This window comes from Procambarus clarkii, chromosome 1, assembly GCF_040958095.1.
Source record: "Procambarus clarkii isolate CNS0578487 chromosome 1, FALCON_Pclarkii_2.0, whole genome shotgun sequence".
NCBI lineage: Eukaryota > Metazoa > Arthropoda > Malacostraca > Decapoda > Cambaridae > Procambarus > Procambarus clarkii.
Genome location: NC_091150.1, coordinates 18,605,007 through 18,631,702, shown reverse-complemented (window position 1 = coordinate 18,631,702; position 26,696 = coordinate 18,605,007). Strand labels below are relative to the sequence as shown.

General features: G+C 46.4%; 3 protein-coding genes across 3 annotated transcripts in view; 1 reads left to right on the top strand and 2 right to left on the bottom strand.

Moving 5' to 3' along the window:
• LOC123758260 (chorion peroxidase) overlaps window positions 1-3,161 on the bottom strand; it is a 79,878-nt gene extending 76,717 nt beyond the window's left edge. Inside the window, exons 1-2 of the mRNA XM_069320967.1 lie at window positions 3,125-3,161; window positions 2,103-2,714 (exon numbers count right to left, since the gene is read on the bottom strand). Of these exons, the coding sequence (XP_069177068.1) occupies window positions 2,103-2,714; window positions 3,125-3,161 (649 nt within the window). The remainder of the gene's footprint in view (window positions 1-2,102; window positions 2,715-3,124) is intronic.
• A 1,513-nt stretch (window positions 3,162-4,674) lies between these two features.
• LOC123758187 (uncharacterized PPE family protein PPE24-like) lies at window positions 4,675-9,627 on the top strand. Its single transcript, XM_069320940.1, has 3 exons — window positions 4,675-4,754; window positions 5,731-5,756; window positions 8,282-9,627. Exons 1-3 carry the CDS (start codon window positions 4,675-4,677, stop codon window positions 9,625-9,627), a joined length of 1,452 nt encoding a protein of 483 aa, XP_069177041.1.
• A 30-nt stretch (window positions 9,628-9,657) lies between these two features.
• Window positions 9,658-26,696, bottom strand: part of LOC123758057 (salivary peroxidase/catechol oxidase) — a 39,128-nt gene continuing 22,089 nt past the window's right edge. The window contains exons 9-18 of the mRNA XM_069320910.1: window positions 25,885-26,084; window positions 25,585-25,768; window positions 23,800-23,997; window positions 21,871-22,018; window positions 21,207-21,387; window positions 13,843-13,995; window positions 13,194-13,303; window positions 12,412-12,500; window positions 11,054-11,159; window positions 9,658-10,269 (exon numbers count right to left, since the gene is read on the bottom strand). Of these exons, the coding sequence (XP_069177011.1) occupies window positions 10,194-10,269; window positions 11,054-11,159; window positions 12,412-12,500; window positions 13,194-13,303; window positions 13,843-13,995; window positions 21,207-21,387; window positions 21,871-22,018; window positions 23,800-23,997; window positions 25,585-25,768; window positions 25,885-26,084 (1,445 nt within the window). The 3' untranslated portion in view covers window positions 9,658-10,193. The remainder of the gene's footprint in view (window positions 10,270-11,053; window positions 11,160-12,411; window positions 12,501-13,193; window positions 13,304-13,842; window positions 13,996-21,206; window positions 21,388-21,870; window positions 22,019-23,799; window positions 23,998-25,584; window positions 25,769-25,884; window positions 26,085-26,696) is intronic.

Sequence of the window (26,696 nt, the reverse complement as noted above, 5' to 3'; positions counted from 1 at the left end):
GTTGAGGGTCCTCTGGTAGGTTAGGAGTGCAAGAAATCATTCTAACGTTTCAAAACGTCATGAAAACCGTTAAGTGAAAGTTTCCTCTCCTAACCTAACCGAGTAGGCCAGAGGACCCAAACAGAAAAGGAACAGTATGCCACTTTCGTGAGCCAATTTAATTTAAAATTACGTCCATTTTTGGCCATAGTGCTCTTACGGGAGAAAGGCGACGCTATTTTGAAGAGGACAGGTTGTTGTCCCACCCTCGTGATCCTCTCCATACTCTCCGCTTTCTTGCTAGTGGACATATCCCAAGTCCACAGTAGTGACTGATCCGCCATCTGGGGTGACTCCCTTCTGATTGTTACAGCTCTGCCTTTTACCGTAAACGCTCGTAGCCGTAAACGCACTCGATCCTGCATCATTCCTCGTAACTGAATGATGATTATTGATGATTACACATGCATAAACACCTTGCTCAGTCAGTAGAGTCACATATTATCTGAAAATCCACTCGAACTGGCACATGCATTGTTGAGGCCCTTTCTGAGGTTGACCACCTAACTGCCATTTCAATTACTGGCAGGAGAGTTATGTTGTCAGCCTTTCTGGTGCCTCCTGCCCCATGCTGAAAAAAGACAGGGATCTTAAAGAATGCCATGAAGATATTAATTATATCCTCAAAGTCCAAAGCCATTCTATCACTTGCTTCATATGTTTACAACAAGCACCTCGCGGTCGACGTCATAAACCCGTTCATGTTAATGATCACTTTCAAAGTCGAGATCTCCCATCTGCAATAATTCTTGCTGGTTCCAGATGCACAGTACAGGAGTACATTCTCTCTCCGCGCCTCCACGATAAGTGCTGGGCATATGGGCATGGAACCTCGCGGTGCAATAGCCAGGAGCCTTTTTGACCTTTGTGTGGTGATCCCGCCATTCTTTGTTGGACTGTTCTTCGTCCCATTCTTATTGCATCAACTGCGCTGATGCGCTCCCTGTCTTCTCTCCGTCATTTATGCAATGATATGTTGAGCAGGGCTTCCTCAACCTGAAATATGGAGACCGTTTACTCCCCCCCCCCCCCGAGGCAGGATGCCTGGTTTCATATCTTTCCCACTTCTCTGACTTGTCTTATGCTTGTGTGTTACGTCGAGTTACGTCGTAATGCGTCGTAACGCCCCTCTGCGGTCTAAAGTCGGAGGTGTTACTCTGCTTACACCCTTCCCATGTTTCAACCCTTCCCATGTCTGCCATATTTGTTTCACTTCTAAACCCTCTCGTTTTTCTGTATCTGTTGTTAACCCTCCTGATTTCCAGTCTTATCTTCCTCCTCACGACGAAGATAGGACCTATATTCCTCTCTGACTTTCGGCCTTTCCCAGACAAAGGCCGTCTGGGATGATGTCCATCATCTTCCCAACCAATTGTAACCGTTCCATCACCGCCCATTAGATGGGACGGGGGAAGGAGTTATGCATGATAAGTAATCAAATTATGACACTATTAGTAGTAGGCATCCTTCAGTATCGGGAGACTATGGAGTCGCGCTCTGGTTGTCAATCCTGGTGCAGCGTCTGGTGTGACTGATGAGGCCAATCCCAGAATGGCAATCCATCCCACACTGAGCACAAACGAAGTTGTATTCTGATCTGTTTTCCTGGCTACCGTCTTTCCTTCTCTGTCTCTTTGCTTCCGATTGCTTGACAAGTGACTCCTCGAACTTGGAGAGACCTCTTTGAACAGACTGGCTCTAGGCTGATCGGTCTGTGGCCAGTGTTTCCCACAAAGCAAGATCGACGTCCATGGCTTGCCGTTTCCCCTTTGCACCACGTGCCCGAGCCAGTGCATTCATGTCTGATTCAACATTGTGTACATGCTGGTGATTCCAGCTCTTCACAGGACGCTGTCACCTTGTCCTGTCAGGTGATGTCCAAGATGTATCGGAGGCAGCGCATGAAGTAAGCGTTCAGCTGTTTTTTCTGTCAGACGTAGTGTGTCCAGGACTTACCACCATATAAGAGAGTGCTCAGGACGCAGGCTCTTTATGTACTCGGTCAGTTTATTGTTGGCCCACACTCTCTTTTGTCAGTCTGGACATGGATGTAGATGCCTTACCGATGCATATGTTTAGCTCCATGTCAAGAGCGAGGGAGTCAGAAATTGTGGAGCCCAGGTACACGAAGTCGTCCACAACTTCCAGTTTGTAATCAGAGATGCCAATGTTAGGTGGGGAGTCCACTCCATGTCCCTTGACCTGTGTTTTCTTCAGGATAATGTTGTGTCCGAAAGCCTGAGAGGCCTCGCTTAAGCGGGTCATGACCTGTTGGAGGTCTTCAGCTGAGTGGGCGGTCATTGCTGCTTCGTCGGCAAAAAGGAAGTCATGCAGACACCTCAGCTGAACTTTTGACTCAGCTCTCAGCCTGGCGAGGTTGAAGAGCTTTCTATCCGACCTGGTCCGGAGGTAGATAACTTCTCTGCCAGATCCGAAGGCGTGCTGCAGCATAACTGTGAAGAAAATCCCGAATAGGGTTGGAGCCAAGATGCAGCCCTGCTTTACTCCACTTCGGATGTCGAAGGCGTCTGATGTTGAGTCGTCAAAGACCACGGTATCCTTATGCTCTCGTGGAAAGATCTGGTGATGCTGAGGAACTTGGGTGGACATCCGATCTCGTGCAGGATCTTGAACAGGTCCTCCCTGCTGACCCCTTATGTCAAAAATTATGTCATCTTAAATTATGACACTAGCTTACCACATATGTAAGTTGTTTAGCTTAGAGACTGTAATTATAGTCATTCTCGAACTCATTGTTGATATAATAATTCATTAAACTGTGTAACTAGCTTAGGACTTTAACTTATTAATTTAGATGGAATTTAGGACTCAGTTCCTGAGCACTTTCTTTAGCGTTGTAATCTTTCCCACTAAAGTAACCTCCGGACAGTCTTCATTGTGATCGCCCTCGTTCCCTTTTCCTGCCTGAGACAGTCACTCGGTGCCTGAAACAACATTGAAGGAAAAGTGGATCACCACGAAGGTGAAAATAATGTAGTCTGACCATTGTCTCCGGACCATATCATAAACCTTTCCCAGGTAAAAAGAATGGCTACAATGGAGGTATTCATTTGAAATGCAGTACCAATGTAAACCTCCAAGTCCTCCAGGTTGTCGGTCATGATGCAACTTGCACAAGGCAAATTAGGAGGGGTAGAGGCATCAACAGTGTTCCAAACACTACAAAAGCCATACATTAACAATAAGTTCAAAATGTTCGCAGACACAATTCATGATGACAACAGGGAGAAAATCTTTAGGGAAAGTGCCTTGGGTCTCTTAATGGGAAGAACATGTTCCTTGAGCCAGTCCTCGGGAACCAGGCAACGTCGTTACCCTAATCTATATAAATGAAAATGGAAATGTTCGTTTGTTCAAAATCGCTAATCTCCGAAAGTTCTTCACTGATTGCTTTGAAATTTTTGACACAACGTTCCATTCGCATATGAGCGTGTTTTTATATACATATTATATAGATGTCACGTCTGTAACAGATAAAAACATGCTTTTTTTAAACTGTTTTTCATGTGAGGGAAATCTCTAAAACCTCTTTACCGATTGCTATGAATTTTTGACACAACGTTGCATTCGAATACACACGTGTTTTTATATACCTACTATATACATGCCGAACGTGTGCCAGGTAAAAATATACTTTAAAAAAAAAAAAAAACAGCGCCATCTGTTGGACATAAAAGCAACACACGCTCTAATCTCTGAAAGTTCTTCACTGATTGCTTTGAAATTTTGACACAACGCTCCATTCGAATACACTCATGTTTTTATATACATACTATATAGATGCCATACCTGTGATAGATAAAAACGTGCGTTTTTTGAAAAACAGCGCCATCTGTTGCATGTAAAAGCAACACACGCTATACTAAATATGTTACGATTCCATTTCAATGTTTCCGAATGCATTGATAAATTGAATTTCATAGGTTTCGATTTATTTTCATTTTGATTTCATTATTTTGTGTGACATTGCGTTGGAATTGAGCTGTGTTGTTTACCACACCGTTTATTTCGTGGGTATAGTTTTATTTTTATTTAATTATTCATATTTTTTCATTAATTTTTTTAACTGTTCTTATTTTTCAGTGATGGGAACACCAGATCATTTGATGTTCCCAATTTTCTGATGGGAACATCAAATCATTTGGGAATGCATCTCCCACTCCCGATGGGACGGGAGTGGGAGATGGTGGGAAGGACGAGGGGACGGGGAGAGGGGGTGGTGGGGGAGTACTGTGGGCCAGGGGAAGGTTGCTGTGGCTCGGCAATGCGCACGCATTGTTGAGCCACAGCAACGCGTAGCAGGGTACAGCTAGTACTGTTATAAATATGCAATAGATACTGAGAGGCATCTAAAGGGAGATGACAGAGTATGTCAGAGTGTAAACCGTCCGAGTCCGTCGTTGTAGAGTTACAATGAGACGAAGTGGACTGGAATTCAAAGAGGGAGAAGAGATCATTATAGGCACATGTGGAGGCGAGTGTGAAAGTCCATACTGGTGCGAAGTTCAATATGGGCGAGTAAAGAACTTAGGAGGGAGGAGAACCTGAACTAACGGCTGAAGGATGCGATCTTGGTTCATTCACGACCAACACTGGATCCAGGATAATAGAACCATGGAGGTGAAGGACGGGCTCTCTGCCTGGGACAAATTTATCCGCAAAGTTACGGATCTTCTTCTAGATAAAAGGAGGAGGTAAGAGAATAATAACGGTGAAGATGTAGGAGTGTGAGCTCACACGTTCAGCTGTGCTGATGGTCCTATGGGCCACCACACTTGCCTTACAAAACAAAATAAAAGATTCCAGTGTTTGCAGGAGTCATTTTCTTTTCCAGACTGTACACTTACAGTGTACAGCTTGAGGACAGTCCGATTGCCAGCAAGAAGTGTAATAACGTGCGCCACATGAGGCATTTCTGAGTTTTTGATCATAAAACAACGCTTAGTCGAAGAGTACTAGAAGCCGTGACTGGTAGCCAGGACGACACAACATTGTAAGATGGCGACGCGGTGGATGAAGGAGAAGTCATCATGGTGACAGCAGAGAGTGAGGTCGTCTATATCAAGCGCTGAGAATGCTCCAGTGGGATGGCAGGAGCGAAAATCAGTAAGGTCCTCGATAAGAGGAGTAGTGCTTAAAACACTACCTTGGGGAACACTACCTTGGGGAACACTACCTTGGGGAACACTACCTTGGGGAACACTACCTTGGGGAACACTACCTTGGGGAACACTACCTTCGGAAATGCTACTGAAGTGATTTTTCAGATCTTTTTAGAGGCATGTAAATATATTGGGGAGGTGGGGACCAAAAGCATCCATTTTATGTATTGACAAATATGCACAATAAAATATTATCTGGTAAGAAAACTTGATAGTAAGTAGTTGTCACATTCTCACAATCGTCCATCTCCTGATCACGTAAGATCAAGCAGTCTCACACCTCAGTATTGTTATGGTGTCCTCTCCTAATTTCTCCTCAGTCTCAGCGTTAAGAGTCATATCTTCTTACCTTGCAGGTTTCCTGAGACACAGGGAATCGTTTGATATAGGAGGCAACTGGGAAGATTACATGATTGCGTAGAAATTGTCAATTCTAAGTTTTGCAGATAAGGAGGGGGGGGGGGGGCTTACGCCCCTTGTACATACAAAATGGCGACGTCTCTTTCAGGAGGCGCCAAGATCGTGAGGACGCCAGTAAGCTGGCGATTGGCTGGTTGAGGTCACGTGACGTAAGTGACCAATCAGAATCTGCTCCTGGAGGCTGTGACGTCACTGGGAGGCCTGGCTCAGGACCTGCAGGTCACTGAGCCATCAGAGATTCACGGACCTTTGACCCGAGCGGAAGTGCATCAGTGAGCTCTCAAGATTGGAGGTTTTTGAAGCCTCGCTCAGTGGATTGTGCAGCCTAAAGCAGGCTACCATCGTCATAGAAGATTAGTGTACTCCCGGGGAGTACGAAGAAGCAGAGTTTAGTGGGCGAAAGGAGCGCCAAGTGCTGTTAGTCTTTGACGGAGGTGAGCGGCGACGCTGGGAGGGCAGTCGGAAGCCCTGCGGGTCACCCCCAGGTACGACGTGCGGGCTACGGTGACCGGGTCACATCTACTGAAGATTCGGAGGGGAAACTTCGCGTCTGGATCCATAAGGAAACGTCTCGGCGAAGGAGCGAGTGAGGGTAGCGACGTGCTCAGTGGCCACTGGCTGGACAAGCTTGGAAGAAGTGAATTCAGGAACTAGGCATAGCGGCGACGCGACACCACGACGCCCGGAGGTCCAGTGTCGCACAACCGGAACGCCGAGGAGCGACGTGGGAACTGTGTGCCCCTTCAACCATCGGAGGCCAGACGTCGGTGGACATGATTGCTTAAGGTAGATCATTATTTCCCTCCCATTGTCCCTTGATACTAGGCTAGGTAGGCCCAGTATATATTTCTATTAGTGTATTACGTATTATGTTAGGAGTAGACTAGGCTGTAGATCAGCTCATATATTACCTACTACCTAAAGAAGACAGCGTGGGACGAGCGTAGCAGAGTTGGTGGACGAGAGGTCTACACAGACAGAGGAGCTCCTCTTGTGAGGTGATTAATTGATGAAGATTTAGCCACCCAAAAGGTGGCACGGACATGAATAGCCCGTAAGTGGTGGTCCTTTGGAGTCATTACCAGTATCATTAGTTGATACTGGAGATCTGTGGAGGTGCGACTGCACCCTACGGAGAGGTCGTGACCTCCCGCCTTATGAGGGTTGTTGTTGTTCTTGTTATAGATTCAGCTACTCGGAACAAGTTCCAAGTAGCACGGGCTATGGTGAGCCCGTAACTTACCTGGCACAGGAGCGGGGCAAGTGAGCCCGTAGTGGACTTACCTGGCACAGGAGCGGTGCAAGTGAGCCCGTAGTGGACTTACCTGGCACAGGAGCGGGGCAAGTGAGCCCGTAGTGGACTTACCTGGCACAGGAGCGGGGCAAGTGAGCCCGTAGTGGACTTACCTGGCACAGGAGCGGGGCAAGTGAGCCCGTAGTGGACTTACCTGGCACAGGAGCGGGACAAGTGAGCCCGTAGTGGACTTACCTGGCACAGGAGCGGGGCAAGTGAGCCCGTAGTGGACTTACCTGGCACAGGAGCGGGGCAAGTGAGCGCCCCGAACACCCCTTTAAATTTACCCTCTTGTCCGAGTTGCCAGAGGCGGCGAGAGGAGAGCTGCCAACGTTCTCCAGTTCATTTACTTATATATATCTATATACTTATTTTCTTACATTTTTAATGTAGATCTTAGTACAGTAAACTTTATATTTAACTTTACTGCAGAGTTTAAGTGAGCCCTCCATCTCTTTGAGCATTAACATCAGTGATACTATATTTTGCACCACACTATTATTATTAATATTCTGGTGACTGGAAACGCTGAGTAACATTGTTATTAATGGAAACGTACCACTGTCTGGTAACGCTGAGTCTAACCAACGTACCACTGTCTGGTAACGCTGAGTCTAACCAACGTACCACTGTCTGGTAACGCTGAGTCTAACCAACGTACCACTGTCTGGTAACGCTGAGTCTAACCAACGTACCACTGTCTGGTAACGCTGAGTCTAACCACTGAGCTGCATTGCTGGGAGGCAGAGTTTCAAACCCAGCTGGCGACCTTATTAGTTGAGTGACACAGGTGTGTGACAGGTAACCTGTGACGCTTTGTTATGGCGTGCAAGACTACGAGGAAGTGCTGTAGCTGCAGAAACAACGACTGGAGGTTAATATGGAGTTTTCACTCTACCGCGGGTACAAGGCCGGATCGCGAGTAGCGGCTCCCAGGGCGATCAGAGGCACCCGAGTGTGCGGGAGCAAAGACCCGCGGTGGTGGTCGTGGTGTGGTTCTCATCTCAGGCACCGACCCAGACCCTAGGCCTTATAATAGTATGTAATCAGTTGTATACTTTTATTGTTTTATCTTTTTTAAAGTTTTTGTCATTTAATGTTAAACATTGTCATGTTTGTTCACAATTAAAAGGATAATAAACATGTATTAAAATACAATATATTCTTAGTTTTATTACATTTACAAAATTAAATTATATTCTTTGGATTTCAAAGTAACATATGAACACGTATAAAAAAATACAAACACAATAGCAATAAAGTCTTTGCGTGAAGGTGTCATAAGGCTTAGATTCCCACGAAGCTCCAAGACCTGGAGTGAATAACAGCACTAGATAACCCACAGATCCAGCTCTCACAGACCTAGCTCTCACAGACCCAGCTCTCACAGACCCAGCTCTCACAGACCTAGCTCTCACAGACCTAGCTCTCACAGACCCAGCTCTCACAGACCCAGCTCTCACAGACCCAGCTCTCACAGACCAAGCTCTCACAGACCCAGCTCTCACAGACCAAGCTCTCACAGACCCAGCTCTCACAGACCTAGCTCTCACAGACCAAGCTCTCACAGACCCAGCTCTCACAGACCAAGCTCTCACAGACCCAGCTCTCACAGACCCAGCTCTCACAGACCCAGCTCTCACAGACCCAGCTCTCACAGACCAAGCTCTCACAGACCTAGCTCTCACAGACCTAGCTCTCACAGACCAAGCTCTCACAGACCCAGCTCTCACAGACCCAGCTCTCACAGACCCAGCTCTCACAGACCCAGCTCTCACAGACCCAGCTCTCACAGACCCAGCTCTCACAGACCCAGCTCTCACAGACCTAGCTCTCACAGACCTAGCTCTTACAGACCTAGCTCTCACAGACCCAGCTCTCACAGACCCAGCTCTCACAGACCCAGCTCTCACAGACCCAGCTCTCACAGACCCAGCTCTCACAGACATAGCTCTCACAGACCCAGCTCTCACAGACCCAGCTCTCACAGACCCAGCTCTCACAGACCCAGCTCTCACAGACCCAGCTCTCACAGACCCAGCTCTCACAGACCCAGCTCTCACAGACCCAGCTCTCACAGACCAAGCTCTCACAGGCCTAGCTCTCACAGACCCAGCTCTCACAGACCCAGCTCTCACAGACCAAGCTCTCACAGACCTAGCTCTCACAGACCTAGCTCTCACAGACCAAGCTCTCACAGACCCAGCTCTCACAGACCAAGCTCTCACTGACCTTGCTCTCACAGACCCAGCTCTCACAGACCCAGCTCTCACAGACCCAGCTCTCACAGACCCAGCTCTCACAGACCTAGCTCTCACAGACCCAGCTCTCACAGACCCAGCTCTCACAGACCAAGCTCTCACAGACCCAGCTCTCACAGACCCAGCTCTCACAGACCCAGCTCTCACAGACCAAGCTCTCACAGACCCAGCTCTCACAGACCCAGCTCTCACAGACCCAGCTCTCACAGACCCAGCTCTCACAGACCCAGCTCTCACAGACCCAGCTCTCACAGACCAAGCTCTCACAGACCCAGCTCTCACAGACCAAGCTCTCACAGACCCAGCTCTCACAGACCCAGCTCTCACAGACCCTGCTCTCACAGACCCTGCTCTCACAGACCCAGCTCTCACAGACCCAGCTCTCACAGACCAACGCCCTCCTCCCGCCTCAGTTCTCTCGTCTTGTTGACATTCCTCGTCACCTGACTCATATATGACTCTCCGCTGACTTTGCTGCTAACTGCTCCAGCTGACTCCCTCTTCCATAATATATATCAGTTGAAATATAATTTAAAATTTTGTATAAGCTTTATGTATGTTCTTGCTGAATGTTTACACTTATTAATAAGCAGTTTTCCTTATTTATGTCTAATAATTACAGCATTTTAAAGTGAGTAATATTGTTACACAATGTTACTGGTTCTGTAAGCATACTTTTTGTTAATATATTTGTCAAAATAAACGACTTCACTCTGTGAATGTGTTACACATGACCTACACTTGGAGCGGGTGTCGGGTGTCACAACAGTTGGAGCGGGTGTCAGGTGTCACAGCACTTGGAGCGGGTGTCGGGTGTCACAGCACTTGGAGCGGGTGTCGGGTGTCACAGCACTTGGAGCGGGTGTCGGGTGTCACAGCACTTGGAGCGGGTGTCGGGTGTCACAACACTTGGAGCGGGTGTCGGGTGTCACAACACTTGGAGCGGATGTCGGGTGTCACAACACTTGGAGCGGGTGTCGGGTGTCGAAGCCATTATCACTCAGCCCGGGAGATCCATGGTGAGAGGTCGAGCCCCGGGATGCCGGGACTGTCACAAGGAATTCTCTCGTTCCTGAAAGAAACAAAGTCAACACTTCAACACATAAGCACCAATTGTCTTCAAAACTGGAAAAGTAAAAATATATAATCATTCCCACTGTGTGTCTATACTTGAAGTGCTTGATGATTAATGCAGAGAGCAGCCACCAGGGCATGGCCGCCTGGGTCGTGGGTGTGAAGCAACACTAACATTAGCATTATGCCCTCGGCGTATAGTACATGATCTACACCTCAGATATATTGATTTTCTTTGTGGGGAAATTCTATAATACAAATAAATTTGATATTCCCAATAAACTTTTAACCAAAAAGAGGAAGTGATGAATGATCAAATCTTGTTTTATTGATAAATTTAACATTTAAAAATGCTAAGAAATAAAATAATATTAATCTACATCATGGCAACCAAGTTTTAATAGCATAATTTAAATATTCAAGAAAAAGTAACATAATTTATCCAAGGTTTTTCTTAATAAAAAAATTTATGAAATAACTAACTTATGCTGTTTGATAACAAAATTAAATGTTTATGGCAGTATATAGAGTGTGCGCAAATATTATGTAACTCATAAAAAGATTTACATACGGCATTTAGGTCAACACATTTGTAAGTCAAGGGGGTTAAAAAAATCAAAACCACGAAATTATCTTGGAAACCAATTATAGCTCTCGGCCAAAACACTTAATTTTAATAGATGTTTAGAGACAGACACTTAATTCTTGGTGCCAGTCTGGTCAGAAACAAAAGGTTAAGCGAATAAAATTAATTTGAATGTAATGTATACAAAGTAACTCACAGTCCTCGAGGCCGACGGAAGGCGAGGGGCTGGACGTAGCCCAACATGTCCCCAGTCTCACAAAGGACGCGCGCCCATGACATCAGCCGGATAGAGTAGAGTTGTGCTGCAAGTGTGATATGCATTATACACTTACTAAGGAAATAATGCAATAACTTTGAATTCCAGCAGAGATACCAGAGATGGTATCTACCCTAACAGCATAGTTCAAGTAGTGTTCCACAACATGGACAGTTTCTGTTGTGGAATATAAATATATATATATATATATATATATATATATATATATATATATATATATATATATATATATATATATATATATATATATATATATATATCTGTATTGGAGGGGATCTAAACATTCCCTCTAATGCGTTATGCGTGGTTTCCTCCGAGGCTATGGGTCCCCCTTCTTCCAGCTAGAGGTGGTACTCCCTTCTATATATATATATATATATATATATATATATATATATATATATATATATATATATATAAGGCGATTTAAGCCGAAAACGCGTTAAGCATTCTCTATTTTTCACATGTGGTTTTTCCGCATACTTGGATCAGTACACACACAAATCACAATTGCGTGATGCATCAAATGAACAAATCCACAAGGGCCGTCGTCCTCGTCACGGCCCTTGTGGATTTGTTCTTGGATCAGTGTTTTTGTGATCATTGTTGTATGTGTATACTGGGCGTCAATCCTTAACTGTAGCCTCTGTTTAACTCAACAGCAAAATGGGTACTTGGTTGTAACAACCGTTTTTTTTTTTTTTTTTTTGAGATATATACAAGAGTTGTTACATTCTTGTACAGCCACTAGTACGCGTAGCGTTTCGGGCAGGTCCCTGGAATACGATCCCCTGCCGCGAAGAATCGTTTTTTCATCCAAGTACACATTTTACTGTTGCGTTAAACAGAGGCTACAGTTAAGGAATTGCGCCCAGTAAATTCTTCGCGGCGGGGATCGTATTCCAGGGACCTGCCCGAAACGCTACGCGTACAAGTGGCTGTACAAGAATGTAACAACTCTTGTATATATCTAAAAAAAAAAAAGAATTTTGATAATATAGTAGAGTTGTTACTGTAAGTGTGATATGCATCATTGTTGATGGTTGGTTAGGTTAGTCTGGGCTATTAGGTCAGACATTAGGTCGTGCTTCTATTAGTATATAGAAAATGACATCAAGGATAACTATTGTGTTTCATTAATGTGGATGCACTAGTTTATAAAACAGTTATATTATATCCAAAATGGCCAGTAACATACGTGTCTGGTAAACTTAACATAAATTAATATTTTTCTTATAGTTGCTTTATGTGTCAGCTGAATTAAGATGTAAACATACCTTCAGAAAACGAGGCGGGCATGTCCGCCAGGTCGTAGAAGAACCTGTCTCCTCGCTTCAGGCGGATGAACTGGTCACCGACGATGCACCTGTGGCGGGAGAACATATGATTGGTCAGTCATCCCTCTGTGTGTGGCGGGAGAACACGTGATTGGTCAGTCGTCCCTCTGTGTGTCGCCACACACAGAGGGACGACTGACCAATCACGTGAGAACATGTGTGTGGTCAGACAATCCTGTGCTTGATGGGAAAAGATGCGTTTGTGATGAACTCCTTTGTAATGGAATAATATGAATTGTCAATAATTCCTATGTTCCAGGGATAACAAAATTTTTGTGTAGAGTTCTTTCGGTTGCTTCCTCTGCCAGACCACTGGCAGTGGAAGCCATGACACTGCTTCCCCTGCCAGAGGTCTCCCATAATGCTGCTTATCAGGACCCACCACACCTGGAGGTGGGTCCCTCCTCCCATGCCCACTCCCCTGAAAGTGGGTCCCCACCTGTTGCAACTCACCTGAAGGTGGGTCCCTCCTGTTGCCACTCACCTGAAGGTGGGTCCCTCCTCCCATGCCCACTCCCCTGAAGGTGGGTCCCTCCTCCCATGCCCACTCCCCTGAAGGTGGGTCCCTCCTCCCATGCCCACTCACCTGAAGGTGGGTCCCTCCTCCCATGCCCACTCCCCTGAAGGTGGGTCCCTCCTCCCATGCCCACTCACCTGAAGGTGGGTCCCTCCTCCCATGCCCACTCACCTGAAGGTGGGTCCCTCCTCCCATGCCCACTCACCTGAAGGTGGGTCCCAGGAGAGCCCCCGGTGCGGGCCGCTCAGAGATACCGGCCACGAAGGGGTCGATGTCATCAACAGAGGCGTAGAGCTGCTGGAACACGTTCACCACCTGTACAGGGAGCAGTGATCTCATCTTAGTGGAGGCTGCAGGTGGGAGATGATTAGTGAGTCCCTTGCACCTGGTGTTAGGTGTGGGAGGTCCTTGTTAGGGGTAAGTGATGTGGGAGAGCAATGACTGGAGTGTTGAGTATATTAAAGGAGAAGATGGTTATAGCTGTTTTAGTAGTGTCGGTGGGAGGGTGTTTCAGTGGGCTCTGCCAGGCCATATATACTGATGATTGTAATGGTGACCTAACTTAATTCGTGGTATAAAAGGGGAATACTTGGTGGTGTTGCGTGTTTGGTGGGAGGTCTCTCTATGTGCACAGTGTACAGAGGGTGGTGGATGCAGGTGGGCACTGTAGTGGTGGTGAGGTGTTGGTGGCAGTTGTTCCTTACATCGCTACATTGTAATGTGTTCAGCTAACCAAAAGATTAATATGTAGAGCGTAACTATTACAGACAACATGAAGCATTTGTTGTATGTTCGGTGGAAACGATATATTCATTATAAGCTACTGTTGCTCTCTCTTTATTTTCAAGCCTTACCTCCGGCCGAATAACGTCGAGCAGGTCCTCAAAGGTCCTGGCCCTTGGAAGTCCGCAAGCTTCTCTCAGTTCATTATAAGGAGCGATGCCGTGGTCGCGGCCCCGCTGGGTGTTGAGGGCCACCAGGTCCATCCCGAAGGGCATCTGTGGAGTCTGAAACACCAACAGTTGCTGCTGAAACTGTTCATGGACTGCGTTGCCAAATAATCTAATATACTTACCTGCACAAACCATGTTGACACACGCCACATATATAATTGATCTGGATAAGTCAATCATTTTAAGTGGCCAGACAGTGAGGAGTTAACTCATTCCTGCACACAGCAACCGCTCTCTATCATATTAATAAACTTAATCAACCCACTAAATAAATGCATCAAACGATCATTGGGGGTCACCAGGATTGGCAATTATCGTTATGCTAATTACCTGTTAGTGAATTCCCCACCACCTGACCATCACTAGATGGCAGCACTAACTACACAATAGAATCCGATGAGCCAGCAGCCAGACCTCGTCAGCTTGTATCCCGAGGAGTTGAGTGGCAACCACCGACCGGGTTGGACGCTACTGAGGTGTCTCTGCTCCTGGCTAGTGTTTATGTTGGACGATTGCTGGTTGCCCTGCTGGTGGTGGTTTGCCACTGGCAGAGTGGCGTTTGGATTTGCCATGGGGACTTCTCGACCTCCAGTGAAGAGGACATTGTCGGCTGGTTTGGCATTTACGGTGCCGGTGGACCATCCGTTGGTTGGTGTCGCCCTGGTGGACGTGCAACATGTGCAGCTGTCGGACCTAGTGGGCGCTCAGCTGCTTCAGAGAAACGGTGCTGTGGTCTAGTTTCGCCTTCAGGCTGCCGTTCAGGCGTTTCTCGAGCGGTGTGAAGGGCGTGTTTACCCTCTCCCTGATACTACTGGTTCTGTTCAAGTGGTGAATCTTAGTGTCGCCTTGATGTATGTGGCAGTGCACGGTGCCCCCTTCGAATTTCAAGACGAATTTCTCACCTCCTGTTTTAAACGGTTTGGGACAGTGTTAAGTGTTCGTTGGAACAAGGTCCTTGCTGGACACTGTTCTGGTATGCTTGATGGCTCCCGCACCCCTGACGATGTCACTGAAGTGTAGTGTCCCGTCGTCGATGTCCGTGTTGGGTGACACGCTACGCTGCCTGTATCTGTGGCAACCATGCACCTGTTATAGGTGTGGTCTTGAGGGTCATCTGGCTGCAGCGTGCGACGTGGGACCAACTGGTCGGGTGCATATTTTTTGTGCGGATGATTTTCCGCCCCTGTTGCTTTCAGACGGTACTGAGGATGGGGTGGGTACTGTGCCTGCGGCGCCTGATTGCCTGTCTGCTACTCTACCTGTTGAGGCGAGTTTTATGTCCTGTGCAACACATCTGGTAACTGCTGTGGCCCCTGGGGTTGTTGAGCCGGTGTGTGTGGGTGTCGGGCTGTCGCCTGCGCTGCGTGTAGTGCAGGATGTCCCAGTGTGGCTCTCGGGGATGTGGGTTTTTGTTTGATGTTTTGGAGGGGATGCTTCAGCAGGGGGAGGTGCCTGCCTTGCCTGTGTGTGTCGGCGACTGTAGTTCTGATGCTTCCGTCCCTTTGCAGAAACGTGCGCATCGTGTTCTGAGGCTGTTTCCTCTGGATGATCTGGACAGTGTGGGTGATGTGGCCTCTGTGGATTCTTCGGATGGTGCGGGCATGGACCGTGTGGATGTGAAGATGCTGGCTGTGCCTGCAGAGGGGCCTGGTAGGAGTGGTGTCGTGCGGCCTGTCTTGAAGCGTTCGCGGCGGACTCGGAGTGTGTCTCCCCTTCATGGTGTGCCTTGGGAGAAAATGGGGGAGTATGGTGCTCTGACGTCCCCCGCCGTAGATGTCGGGGCTGTGAGGGGCTCTGAATTGCTTTCTGTGTCCCCCCCCCCTGCGCCTCCTGCTGTTGGATCCCCGCTGTGGGGGTTGCCTCTGATGATCGGGACCTCGTCGAGGTGCTGCGGAAAAATGCACGCCAGGGGGCCTCGGCTCCTGTGCCCAGTGCCAGGATCGTTGCCGCGCCTGTGTCTCCTGCGGTTTCCCCTCCTTTGTTGCTCCAGTCTGGGGGGATCCTTGTCCTGGCTGCCAGGATTGTGACCTGTGAAGGTCCGGTGTTGGGCCCTTATCGGGATGCCCGGGTGCTTCCGATCCCGTGGTGCTCTTCTACTATCTGGGTGCCATGGGTAACGGAGTTTCTTTATAGGGTACCGGATAGGATGTCTCGGCCAAAGGCGCCGCCTGGTGGATGGGTGTCCTTTGACACGTGGATGATTTGGGAAGCGTACTGCTTGCGCCTTCCGATATACAAGTTCCCGGAGAAATATTAGTGGACATCTTCTGCACAACGCTACGCCTTGGATCAGCTGACGCCATATACTCGTCGTCCCGCCCTATGCTGCGGCAAGTCTCCCTCTACCATCCACCTCTGTTTTCGTCGCCGCTCCTCTCTCTACGGCACAACGTAACTAGCTCTTTTGACATTATTATCCTCCTCAACGTCAAACATGTCTCCCAACATCTGTCCTGGTGCAGTCATCGGCAGGGTAAACACTTCATGCAAACTGCACCTACTCTCAAGAAGAAGAAGAAGACCTTGTCAGTTTGGTGTTGAGGTTGATCACCCTCTCTCTAGAGGGTGATTAAGGCCACCACAAGATGGTTGATAGTTGTTAGGTCGTGGGCAATTTAGGGTTTGTTAGTAAGAAAACCCCAAGAAAAGATAAAAAGAAAACCCATAAAGGAAATATAGCTGCTGGGTTCAGCATAGGAACACAACCAAGTACACAAAACTCAAAAACTTAAAATCCCCAAAACTATACTATATACAATGTCACACATAACACAGTTCTAGAACAGGAGCGAAAGAAGAGTAATGCAATGACAGTGTATCAAAACCAAATAAAACACCATACACACACCCAAAAACACCCTGCCCCTAAAACACAGCGTGACCCTTCCCCAAAGGAAACACAAAGGAAATCAGAAGGGAATACATAACAATAAGAACCTTAATGGTAAATAACACAAGGTAACACAAAATGGTAAAATTATCAAAAGAATAATGAAACACAAAAGAAGGTAAAAATATAACCACAGGAACCCACACACACTCACAGAAACCTGAAACAACACACAAAAAAGGGCAAAACAGGACCCCAATTCGTATACACAGAAGTACACATCAAATGAGGAGCCATTGGAAGGATTATTACGTACACCACCTATCTGGCTTCATAACTAGGCTCAAGTCTAATTGCACTTAGACTTGCACCTCGCGAGAATCACAGTGAGAGGGTGTGTTGGCTGAGCTCCAATTGTCTTGATTCTGAAAATGGAAGGTGTAGTGAGTGAACTGGTGCTGGTGAGGGAGCTGTGGGGAGCTCTGAGGGCAGAGGTGGAGTCCCTGCAGGAGGAGCTACGACAGATGCAGGAGCTAAAATATATGAAACAATGTCAAGAGGAAGAAGAGGGGGAGAGCAGCAGTAGAAATTCTTCGTCTTGGAATGTTGTAGACAGGAGTCTTAAGAAGACTGTGACTAGGCCGCCTACTGATGTCCTAAGGACTTCTAACTCCTTCGCCGTGTTGGAAGACGAGTACGGTGGGGAGCCTGCAGTACGTTCCAAAGGGAAGGCAACGAAGGTAGCGCAGGTACTTCAAGGTGCTCAGAACGTAAAGGAAGTACCAAGCGAATTTTGGTTGTGAGAGATTCCCAGGTGAGGTATTTAGACAGAACGTTTAGTGCCAGAGATAGGGGGAACAGGTTAAGGGTTTGCTATCCCGGAGCTGGAATTGGTGATATTGTTGGAAACATTAATGATATTATGATGGGAAATGGGAACAAACCCATTATTTGTATCAGTGCCGGTGGAAATGATGTTGGATGAGTTAGGAGTGAGGCACTGATAGAGGTTTAAGACAGCCATAGAATTGGTTAGGAGCAATGGAGGAATCCCGATCATATGTCACATTCTTCCAAGAAAGGGAGTTGGAAATCAATGGTTGTCAAGAGCACTTGGTGTCAATTGCCATGATAACTGGGAACACTTCTATGGAAGAAATGAAATGTATGCTCGTGATGGGGTGCATCTATCGAGGGCTGGGGTTGTTGCTGTTGCGAACTCGTTGGAACCAGTGATTGGAGGCGTTTGTTTGGGTTTAAACTGTTAGTAGATAGTAGTATGGGAATTGATTTGGAGGAAGGAGGTAATAAAAGTATGTGTTTGTGGGAGAAAGGAATTGGCAAAATGATCAGGGAAAGAGAAGGGCCTCAAAATAACAATACACTTAGGGTATATTACACTAATAGTAGACGTCTAAGAAACAAAATACACGACTTAAATGCTCTTGTCTGTACAGAAAAAAAATATATATTATTGCACTTATCGAAACGTTGATGAATGTAGAAAATAGAGAACTATTAGCTGAATATCAAATATATGGATTTAAACTGTTTCACACAGATAGATATATTAGACAAGGAGGGGAAGTAGCCATATATGTTAGGGAAAATTTGAAATGTAGTCTCAAAGAGGGAATCAAAACTGAGCCACACACTGAAACTATGTGGATTGAATTAAACGAAAAAGCTAAAAATCTTAAAATAGGAGTTATATATAGGCCACCAAACTTAGAATGGAAGCAAAGCACCTATGGAATGAAATATCTAAAGCATCTAGGTCTAGCAGTATTTGTGTCATGGGTGACTTTAATTTTAGTGGAATAAACTGGATTAACAAAACAGGGAATAATGAAGCAGAAGATTTTCTAGAATTAATTGACGATCCCTTTCTTACGCAACACATTAAGGAACCAACGTGGGAAAATAGCATTTTAGACTTAGTGTTAACAAACAAGGAAATACAAATTAATAACATCGAAATGTTATTAATAACCCGAAGTTAATAAACCCGAATAACCTCCGTCTTTAATAACCCAAAACGCTGTGCGTACTAATGGCTGCACAAGAATGTAACAACTCTTGTATATATAAATAAATAAATAAAAAGGGAGTAAGCTAGGGTACAGTGATCACAAAGAAATCAGATTTAGCATAGAATGGAACAGATTTGAAGGAGAAAATTCTGTTGAAGTGCCAGATTTTCGAAAAGCTGATTTTAATGGCCTAATAAATTTTTGGGGTGAAATAGATTGTAAAGTCTTGGGCATGGGGTGTGGGCCGGTCTTGTAGCGAGACATGAACCCAGCGATGTGTGATATGAAAAGGGATTTCGAAGTGGATTTAAAATATAACTTATTTACAAATGTTTTAAGCAAAGCACAGGAACTTAGTATACCATACAAATTGAATAGATCGAATAATAATGACCCGAAATGGATAACAAAGGGTCTGAAGAACCTTATAGGTAAAAAGAGAGCGTGATACAAAAGGATTAAGAATGGGGAAGTCAGTTTAGAACAGGAATTCATACAACTGGTTAGAAGTGTTAAAAAAGAGATAAGGAAAGCAAAAAGAAACTATGAAGTTCGCATAGCAGAGCAAGCAAAGACAAATCCTAAAGGGTTTTTCGAGTTATATTGAACAAAGATTAGGGAAAGGATAGGTCCATTAAAAACTGAGACAGGTCAGATAGCGGATAATGACGAAGAGATGTGTAATATTTTTAATAAATATGTTATCTCTGTATTTACTAACGAACTTAACATTATGCCTTCAGCCGTACAAGTCTGTGTGGGTGGGGAAGAGGACAGGTTGACTACTTTAGCAGTTACCAGGGAGGATGTTCTTAAACAAATAGTAAAACTCAAACCAAACAAATCCCCAGGGCCGGGTGAAGTGTTTGCCAGGGTGCTTAAAGAATGCAAAGAGGAGCTTTGCGAGCCACTGTCTACCATATTTAATAACTCATTTGAGTCAGGCAGAGTGCCAGAGTCGTGGAGGGTTGCTAATGTGGTACCAATTTTCAAGAAAGGAGATAGATCATTTGCTTCAAACTATCGGCCAATTTGCTTAACGTCTATTGTGGGAAAGTTACTTGAATCGATAACTGCAAATACCATTCGTCTTCATCTAAACATAAATTCAAAACGTCTTCATCTTCATCTTAAACATAAATTATTAAATGAGTCGCAACAGAGTTTTACAAATGGCCGTTCATGTTTAACAAACTTGCTATCATTTTGTTCCAGCATAGTTGAGGCAGTTGATAGTGGTAAGGTTTGTGATGTTGTGTACCTTAACTATAGCTAAGCTTTTGATACAGTGCCACATAAAAGACTGGTTGAAAAGATAGAGGCTCATGGTATTGAGAGTGCTATATAAAGTTGGATTAGGGCATGTCTATACCAAAGGAAACAAAGAGTTAGTATAAATGGGGTTAAGTCAGAGTGGGAAAGTGTTGTAAGTGAGTGCCTCAAGGCTCTGTCCTGGAACCTCTGTTGTTTATAATATATATAAATGATTTAGATTCAGGTTTGTGTAGCAACGTTTGCAAATTTGCCGATGATACAAAAATCGGCAGGGAAATTAACACGAAAAGACTCACTATCACTTCAAGACGATCTAAATAGGGTTTTTAAATGGCCAAAAGATTGGCAAATGCAGTTTAATGCTGACAAATGTAAGATTTTGAGGCTAGGTCATGATGATAGTTACAATATACGAGCTAGATATTGTTGAGATTGCAAAGCCGGATTGCAAAAGGGATCTGGAAGTTATAATTAGTAAGAATATAAAACTAAAAAATCAGTGCATAAATGTTCGTAATAAGGCAAATAGGACACTGGGATTTATTAATCGAAGCGTTAGTAACAAGACACCTGGTGTTGTTCTTCAGCTATATCTTGCTCTGGTTAGGCCCCATTTAGATTATGCAGTTCAGTTTTGGTCGTCTTACTGTAAAATGGATATAAATTTACTAGAACGCGTCCAACATCAGGAAAGAGCACCCTTCATAACGACGAATAAAATCCAGGAAGACACACTGCGACTAGAACTTAACCACCGCCCGGGGGTCACTGAGGAGCTGGACACCAATTAAATCCATAATGGCAACATGTAGCACGTCCACTAACGCCACCCCGAGAGCCGTATAGTCCACAGAGGTAGAAAAATCCAGCCTCACCGATGTAGTCCTCTTCACCGGGGGCATGGGAGACCCCATATCGCAGGCCCACCCCGCACCAGCAACGCCCACGACCACCAACAACCAGCAACACTAGCTGGGCGCAAACTGCAGAGCAGGGCCGAGAACGTCTGCACCCTCTGGCGGTCGACAGCCTCATATTGGGTCGTGGGCTTAGAAGGGAAAGGTGACTACAAACTCAGGTGACGGACGCACTAACCAACGGCCATAATGACGAGAGGGAAACCTCACCTGGAAGAGCCTGTTAGTGAGTGAAGAAGTGACAAAGTTGTCAAACTGCTGGATGGGCTGTGTGGCCAGGCCCCGGAGGAACTGGTCCAGTCTGCCCGGGGTGTAGATTTGTCGCGGGTTGTTGAAGTTGTCGTGCAGCAGCAGCGTTCCTCCGTCCTTCATCCCCTTCTTCCCCACCAGCCTGCCGGAGGACGCACCAGATCACGCGAATGATAACTCCACCGAAAAGTTAATACTGATTGCACTGTTCATTGTATATCAATCAGATACTGAACTTGATGCAATATGTTCAAATTGGAGACATTTAGGTTCAGATAAATTAAAACTAGAAACTCCCTCAAAAATTAGACTGTAATTCTTTTGGAACAAGTTATGAAATTAGATTATAGAAGCAAACTCCCGGGAAAGTTTCAAGCACAGATCAGATGGTTACAGTTAAACTACCACAGTAAAGACTTTAAGACTTTCAACATGCAGAAAAAATAAACATGAATTTGAAGACATGGATATGAAGTTTAAATATTTTAACAGTGTTATTTCAAGAAAATGACTGCTATTAGATATGGCTCCTGTCTTACCACAACAGGGTGTTGGAACCGGGCATAAAGAAAAAGACTGCAACAAGGTTTAGTCTTCTGGGAAAATAATCTTATTCGTCACTTACTGAATCATGCCCTGGACGAGGGTGTGGCCGAAGCGGAAGGCCACTGTTGCGAACTCGTTCAATATAGCCGCACTGAGGCCGCCGTCGTAGTCCCTGGAGTAGCCGTATCGCAGCGGCAGTAGTCCGTTCTCGGCCATGTAGTCCTTGCCTGTGAGGTTGATAATATTATGGCAGCGACTATCATGGCAGACCAGTCATGGCAGGACAGTGGCGGCCTGAGGACACACTCACGGTGACCCAACCACAGAGGCTGGCACTAATTATGATACTTAAAATTCCGTAGCTTGATACTAGATAGAAGAGAACACTCAGTCATTCTTCTCTCTCTCTCTCTCTCTCTCTCTCTCTCTCTCTCTCTCTCTCTCTCTCTCTCTCTCTCTCTCTCTCTCTCTGTCTCTCTGTCTCTCTGTCTCTCTGTCTCTCTGTCTCTCTGTCTCTCTGTCTCTGTCTCTCTGTCTCTCTGTCTCTCTGTCTCTCTGTCTCTCTCTCTCTCTCTGTCTCTCTGTCTCTCTGTCTCTCTGTCTCTCTGTCTCTCTGTCTCTCTGTCTCTGTCTCTCTGTCTCTCTGTCTCTCTGTCTCTCTGTCTCTCTCTCTCTCTCTCTCTCTCTCTGTCTCTCTGTCTCTCTGTCTCTCTGTCTCTCTGTCTCTCTCTCTCTCTGTCTCTCTGTCTCTCTCTCTCTCTCTGTCTGTCTCTCTCTGTCTCTCTCTGTCTCTCTGTCTCTCTGTCTCTCTCTCTCTCTCTCTCTCTCTCTCTCTCTCTCTCTGTCTCTGTCTCTGTCTCTGTCTCTCTGTCTCTCTGTCTCTCTCTCTCTCTCTCTCTCTCTCTCTCTCTCTCTCTCTCTCTCTCTCTCTCTCTCTCTCTCTGTCTCTCTGTCTCTCTGTCTCTCTGTCTCTCTGTCTCTCTGTCTCTCTCTCTCTCTCTCTCTCTCTCTCTCTCTCTCTCTCTCTCTCTCCCCTCTCTCTCTCTCTCTCTCTCTCCCCCTCTCTCTCTCTCTCTCTCTCTCTCTCTCTCTCTCTCTCTCTCTCTCTCTCTCTCTCTCCCCTCTCTCTCTCTCTCTCTCTCTCCCCCTCTCTCTCTCTCTCTCTCTCTCCCCTCTCTCTCTCTCTCTCTCTCTCCCCCTCTCTCTCTCTCTCTCTCTCCCCTCTCTCTCTCTCTCTCTCTCTCTCTCCCCCTCTCTCTCTCTCTCTCTCCCCCTCTCTCTCTCTCTCTCTTCCCCTCTCTCTCTCTCTCTCTCTCTCTCTCTCTCTCTCTTCCTGCTTATATTACTGCAAATAAAATCTTGCGACTTCTATTCAACTGCTCCAGTCATTAGTAATGTTCCATCTAACTATTTCTACACTTTAGTCAACTACAACTACTACTGTGGTCAACTACTGTAGTCAACTACCTCTCCCACTATATTCCACGTGCGGTGAACTATTATAACTACTACTACTATTGCCATTGTTTATACTGCTGCCACTGTCTACACTGTGGCCACTGTTTGTATTGTTGTCACTGTTTGTGACAACAAACGACCTTGTCAGTTAAGGTCGAGTCGTTCGTATCTATAATCACACCCTTAAACCTAAAGTTGTGTCGTATAGTTGAGAAAAATGTACATATGTTTTGTCCTTTAATCATCCATTGGTCGACTTACAAACCTGAGCTGTTGGTGAGCTCAACAAACCAATCAAAAGAGATTTCTGCAAATCTCTTCAAGAAAAGATTTGCAGAGATTTCTTCGAAGAGAAACGAAGAGATTTCTTCGTTTAAGGTCATTAAGGTTTTAATGACCTTAAACGAAGTCCGTATGGAAAAAACACTCTCCAGTTTAATCGATTAATTCAGTCATCTAATTCAGCAGGCTTAGGGCTTTCGACTGCTACTAATATTCAGAACTATTTCTAATTCTAGTACCGAACCAAGACAAAGAAAGTAATGATTACCAATGACAAGAGGGAGCCACTCGTTGTAGATGATGTGCTGGTAGATGGCCACCACTATCCTCCTGGTCTCCTGGTAGATGGTCTCGTCTGACCAGTGGGGGTTGAGACGGGCCAGCTCCCGGGCGATGCGGTTGTGCATCCTCACCCACACGGTGTGGATGACGGACAGGTCAACTTGTTCGTTCACACGATTGTCACCTGGTGAAGTGATGCAAATTAAATAGCAGATAAGATTGAGTCGTAACTAATTCCCATGGATAGATGAGTGAATGAGTAACAGCAGAACTGTTCATGTTCTGCTGTTACAGCAGAACATGAACCAGCCCATCCCTGAACCTGAACCACCAGCCCATCCCTGAACCTAAACCACCAGCCCATCCCTGAACCTGAACCACCAGCCCATCCCTGAACCTGAACCACCAGCCCATCCCTGAACCTGAACCACCAGCCCATCCCTGAACCTCAGAATAAAGGTTTGCGGATGGAACCTTGAGTGTTGTACGAAGGACTTTCTGTAATAGAAGATTGCATAATTTTTTTGTAGTGTCTTGCGTGAAAGTGATACATATGGTGTTATCTGTGCTGTATATATGTAATATATGTAAAACTACATAATTAGTAAACAACTCGCTTGGTGGTGATATCAGTAATGATATACCTGAGATACATTATAAATGGTGGCAGCAGTGATATCCCATCGCTGCCACCATTGCAACGCTCCCTGCGCCTTAACCTCACTTAACTGGTAAATGTTGGTCGTTAATTAACGGCTCTGATCTTCACCGTTTGATTCCTCCCTGTAACCTCTGTTCAACTCCTCGTAACCGTTGGTGTTTGATCCCCAAAGGTGCCACACACGAGGACACTGGACTTTATGTCACTAGGAAACTCTGAGACCTTACTTGCTGAGATGGGGTGTGCTGAGATGGGGTGTGCTGGGAAGGGGTGTGCTGGGAAGGGATGTGCTGGGAAGGGGTGTGCTGGGAAGGGGTGTGCTGGGAAGGGGTGTGCTGGGAAGGGGTGTGCTGGGAAGGGGTGTGCTGGGAAGGGATGTGCTGGGAAGGGATGTGCTGGGAAGGGGTGTGCTGGGAAGGGATGTACTGGGAAGGGGTGTGCTGGGAAGGGGTGTGCTGGGAAGGGGTGTGCTGAGAAGGGATGTGCTGGGAAGGAATGTGCTGGGAAGGGGTGTGCTGGGAAGGGGTGTGCTGGGAAGGGGTATGCTGAGAAGGGATGTGCTGGGAAGGGGTGTGCTGGGAAGGGGTGTGCTGGGAAGGGATGTGCTGGGAAGGGGTGTGCTGGGAAGGGGTGTGCTGGGAAGGGGTGTGCTGGGAAGGGGTGTGCTGGGAAGGGGTGTGCTGGGAAGGGGTGTGCTGAGAAGGGGTGTGCTGAGAAGGGATGTGCTGGGAAGGGATGTGCTGGGAAGGGGTGTGCTGGGAAGGGATGTGCGGGGAAGGGGTGTGCTGGGAAGGGATGTGCTGTAGCTTCCCTACTGAGAGGACAGTGTAATCTGTCCTCCATTCACAGTGATTGTAATTTATTTAACCAAAAGTTTCTTTGGTACATATTTGCAATAAACCCAGAAACTAAGAGAAAGTTTGAGCAGACGAATTGGAAAATGGAAAGATATAGAAGCAAATGATTGGATAAAGACGAAGAACATAGTGATAAACTGGAGGATGAATGACGGAGGACAGGTATAAAGAAATATATTTGTTCTGTAAAACACAGAATTTCTTCATGAGAGGACAATTGAGCACGAGGGCAAGGAAGACAAGCCACACTTACCGGCTATGAAACAAGGAATTCCGTCCCTGGCAGACTCACACTCCATGGCCTCAAAGTCAGGAGGGAGGAGGTCCTTCTCCTGCACCCTCAGGAGGCCGCCACGGAACAGTCTCAACTGCTGCTCCTCCTGGCGGCTCGACCCGTAGATGTTGGACCCGTCCAGGTAGTGCGTGACCTGGTTCATCTGGCGGGGAGAGGTGCTCTAAATGTAGCTAGGTTTTGGGGTATAATTGTGATGTGTTAAGGGAGATTATAGATGTGTGAGTCAGTGTAAGTAACTCCAGCCCCCACATAACTCACCTGCTCAGCGTATCCTAAGTTACAGGGGTTGGCGCGGGGTGCGAACATGGACCTGACGAAGTTCATACAGCGGCGGCCACTCGGGCCGAAGAAGGGGTCGTCGGCGGGGATCTCGATGGGGAAGCAGGCGGGGTGGCGGAAGGTGGCGTCCACCAGCCCGCGGCCGTTGGTACTGCAACACTGGATGCCGCTCATGTTCCCTGGCCAACCAACAAACACACTTGTTATCACCAGAAAGCTTGCGTTCACTCACACAAACATGTAACAAGTAAAGTTAATTGATAATAATGAATGTTATAGAATCTATGGTCATCCACCCCAATGAACAATGCCAACAATACTTCCATCTCTCCCGGAGAGTTAATAGACTGCGACCATATTATGAAAATAATGGAAATGAACTCTACACATGCTCTACACATGAGTGATGATCACATTCCATACTCTATATTAACCTTTCTGCCTAGAACAACAACCTTGCCATTACTGCCTACTGTGACGATGCTAACGCCATCTATTGACCACACCTGACCCCATTTTCTGTTCCCCGGTGGAAGGCTGTGATCTGACACCTGTGTTGTGTCCTTCTTACTATACACTTTTGGTTCCTCAGAAGTGATGTGGGGGGATGGGGGGGGGGGTACCGTGGCCAGCAAGGACAGACCACCAGGAGTGGCCAGCAAGGACAGACCACCAGGAGTGGCCAGCAAGGACAGACCACCAGGAGTGGCCAGCAAGGACAGTCCACCAGGAGTGGCCAGCAAGAGCAGACCACCAGGAGTGGCCAGCAAGGACAGTCCACCAGGAGTGGC

Excerpts from the sequence above, each read along its gene's own strand:
- LOC123758187 (XM_069320940.1), top strand. The coding sequence starts at position 4,675 with ATGGAGGTGAAGGACGGGCTCTCTGCCTGGGACAAATTTATCCGCAAA. Across the intron at positions 4,755-5,730 it reads CTTCTAGATAAAAGGAGGAG|GAGGCGCCAAGATCGTGAGG; the intron begins GTAAGAGAATAA and ends CGTCTCTTTCAG. Across the intron at positions 5,757-8,281 it reads CCAAGATCGTGAGGACGCCA|ATCCAGCTCTCACAGACCTA; the intron begins GTAAGCTGGCGA and ends GATAACCCACAG.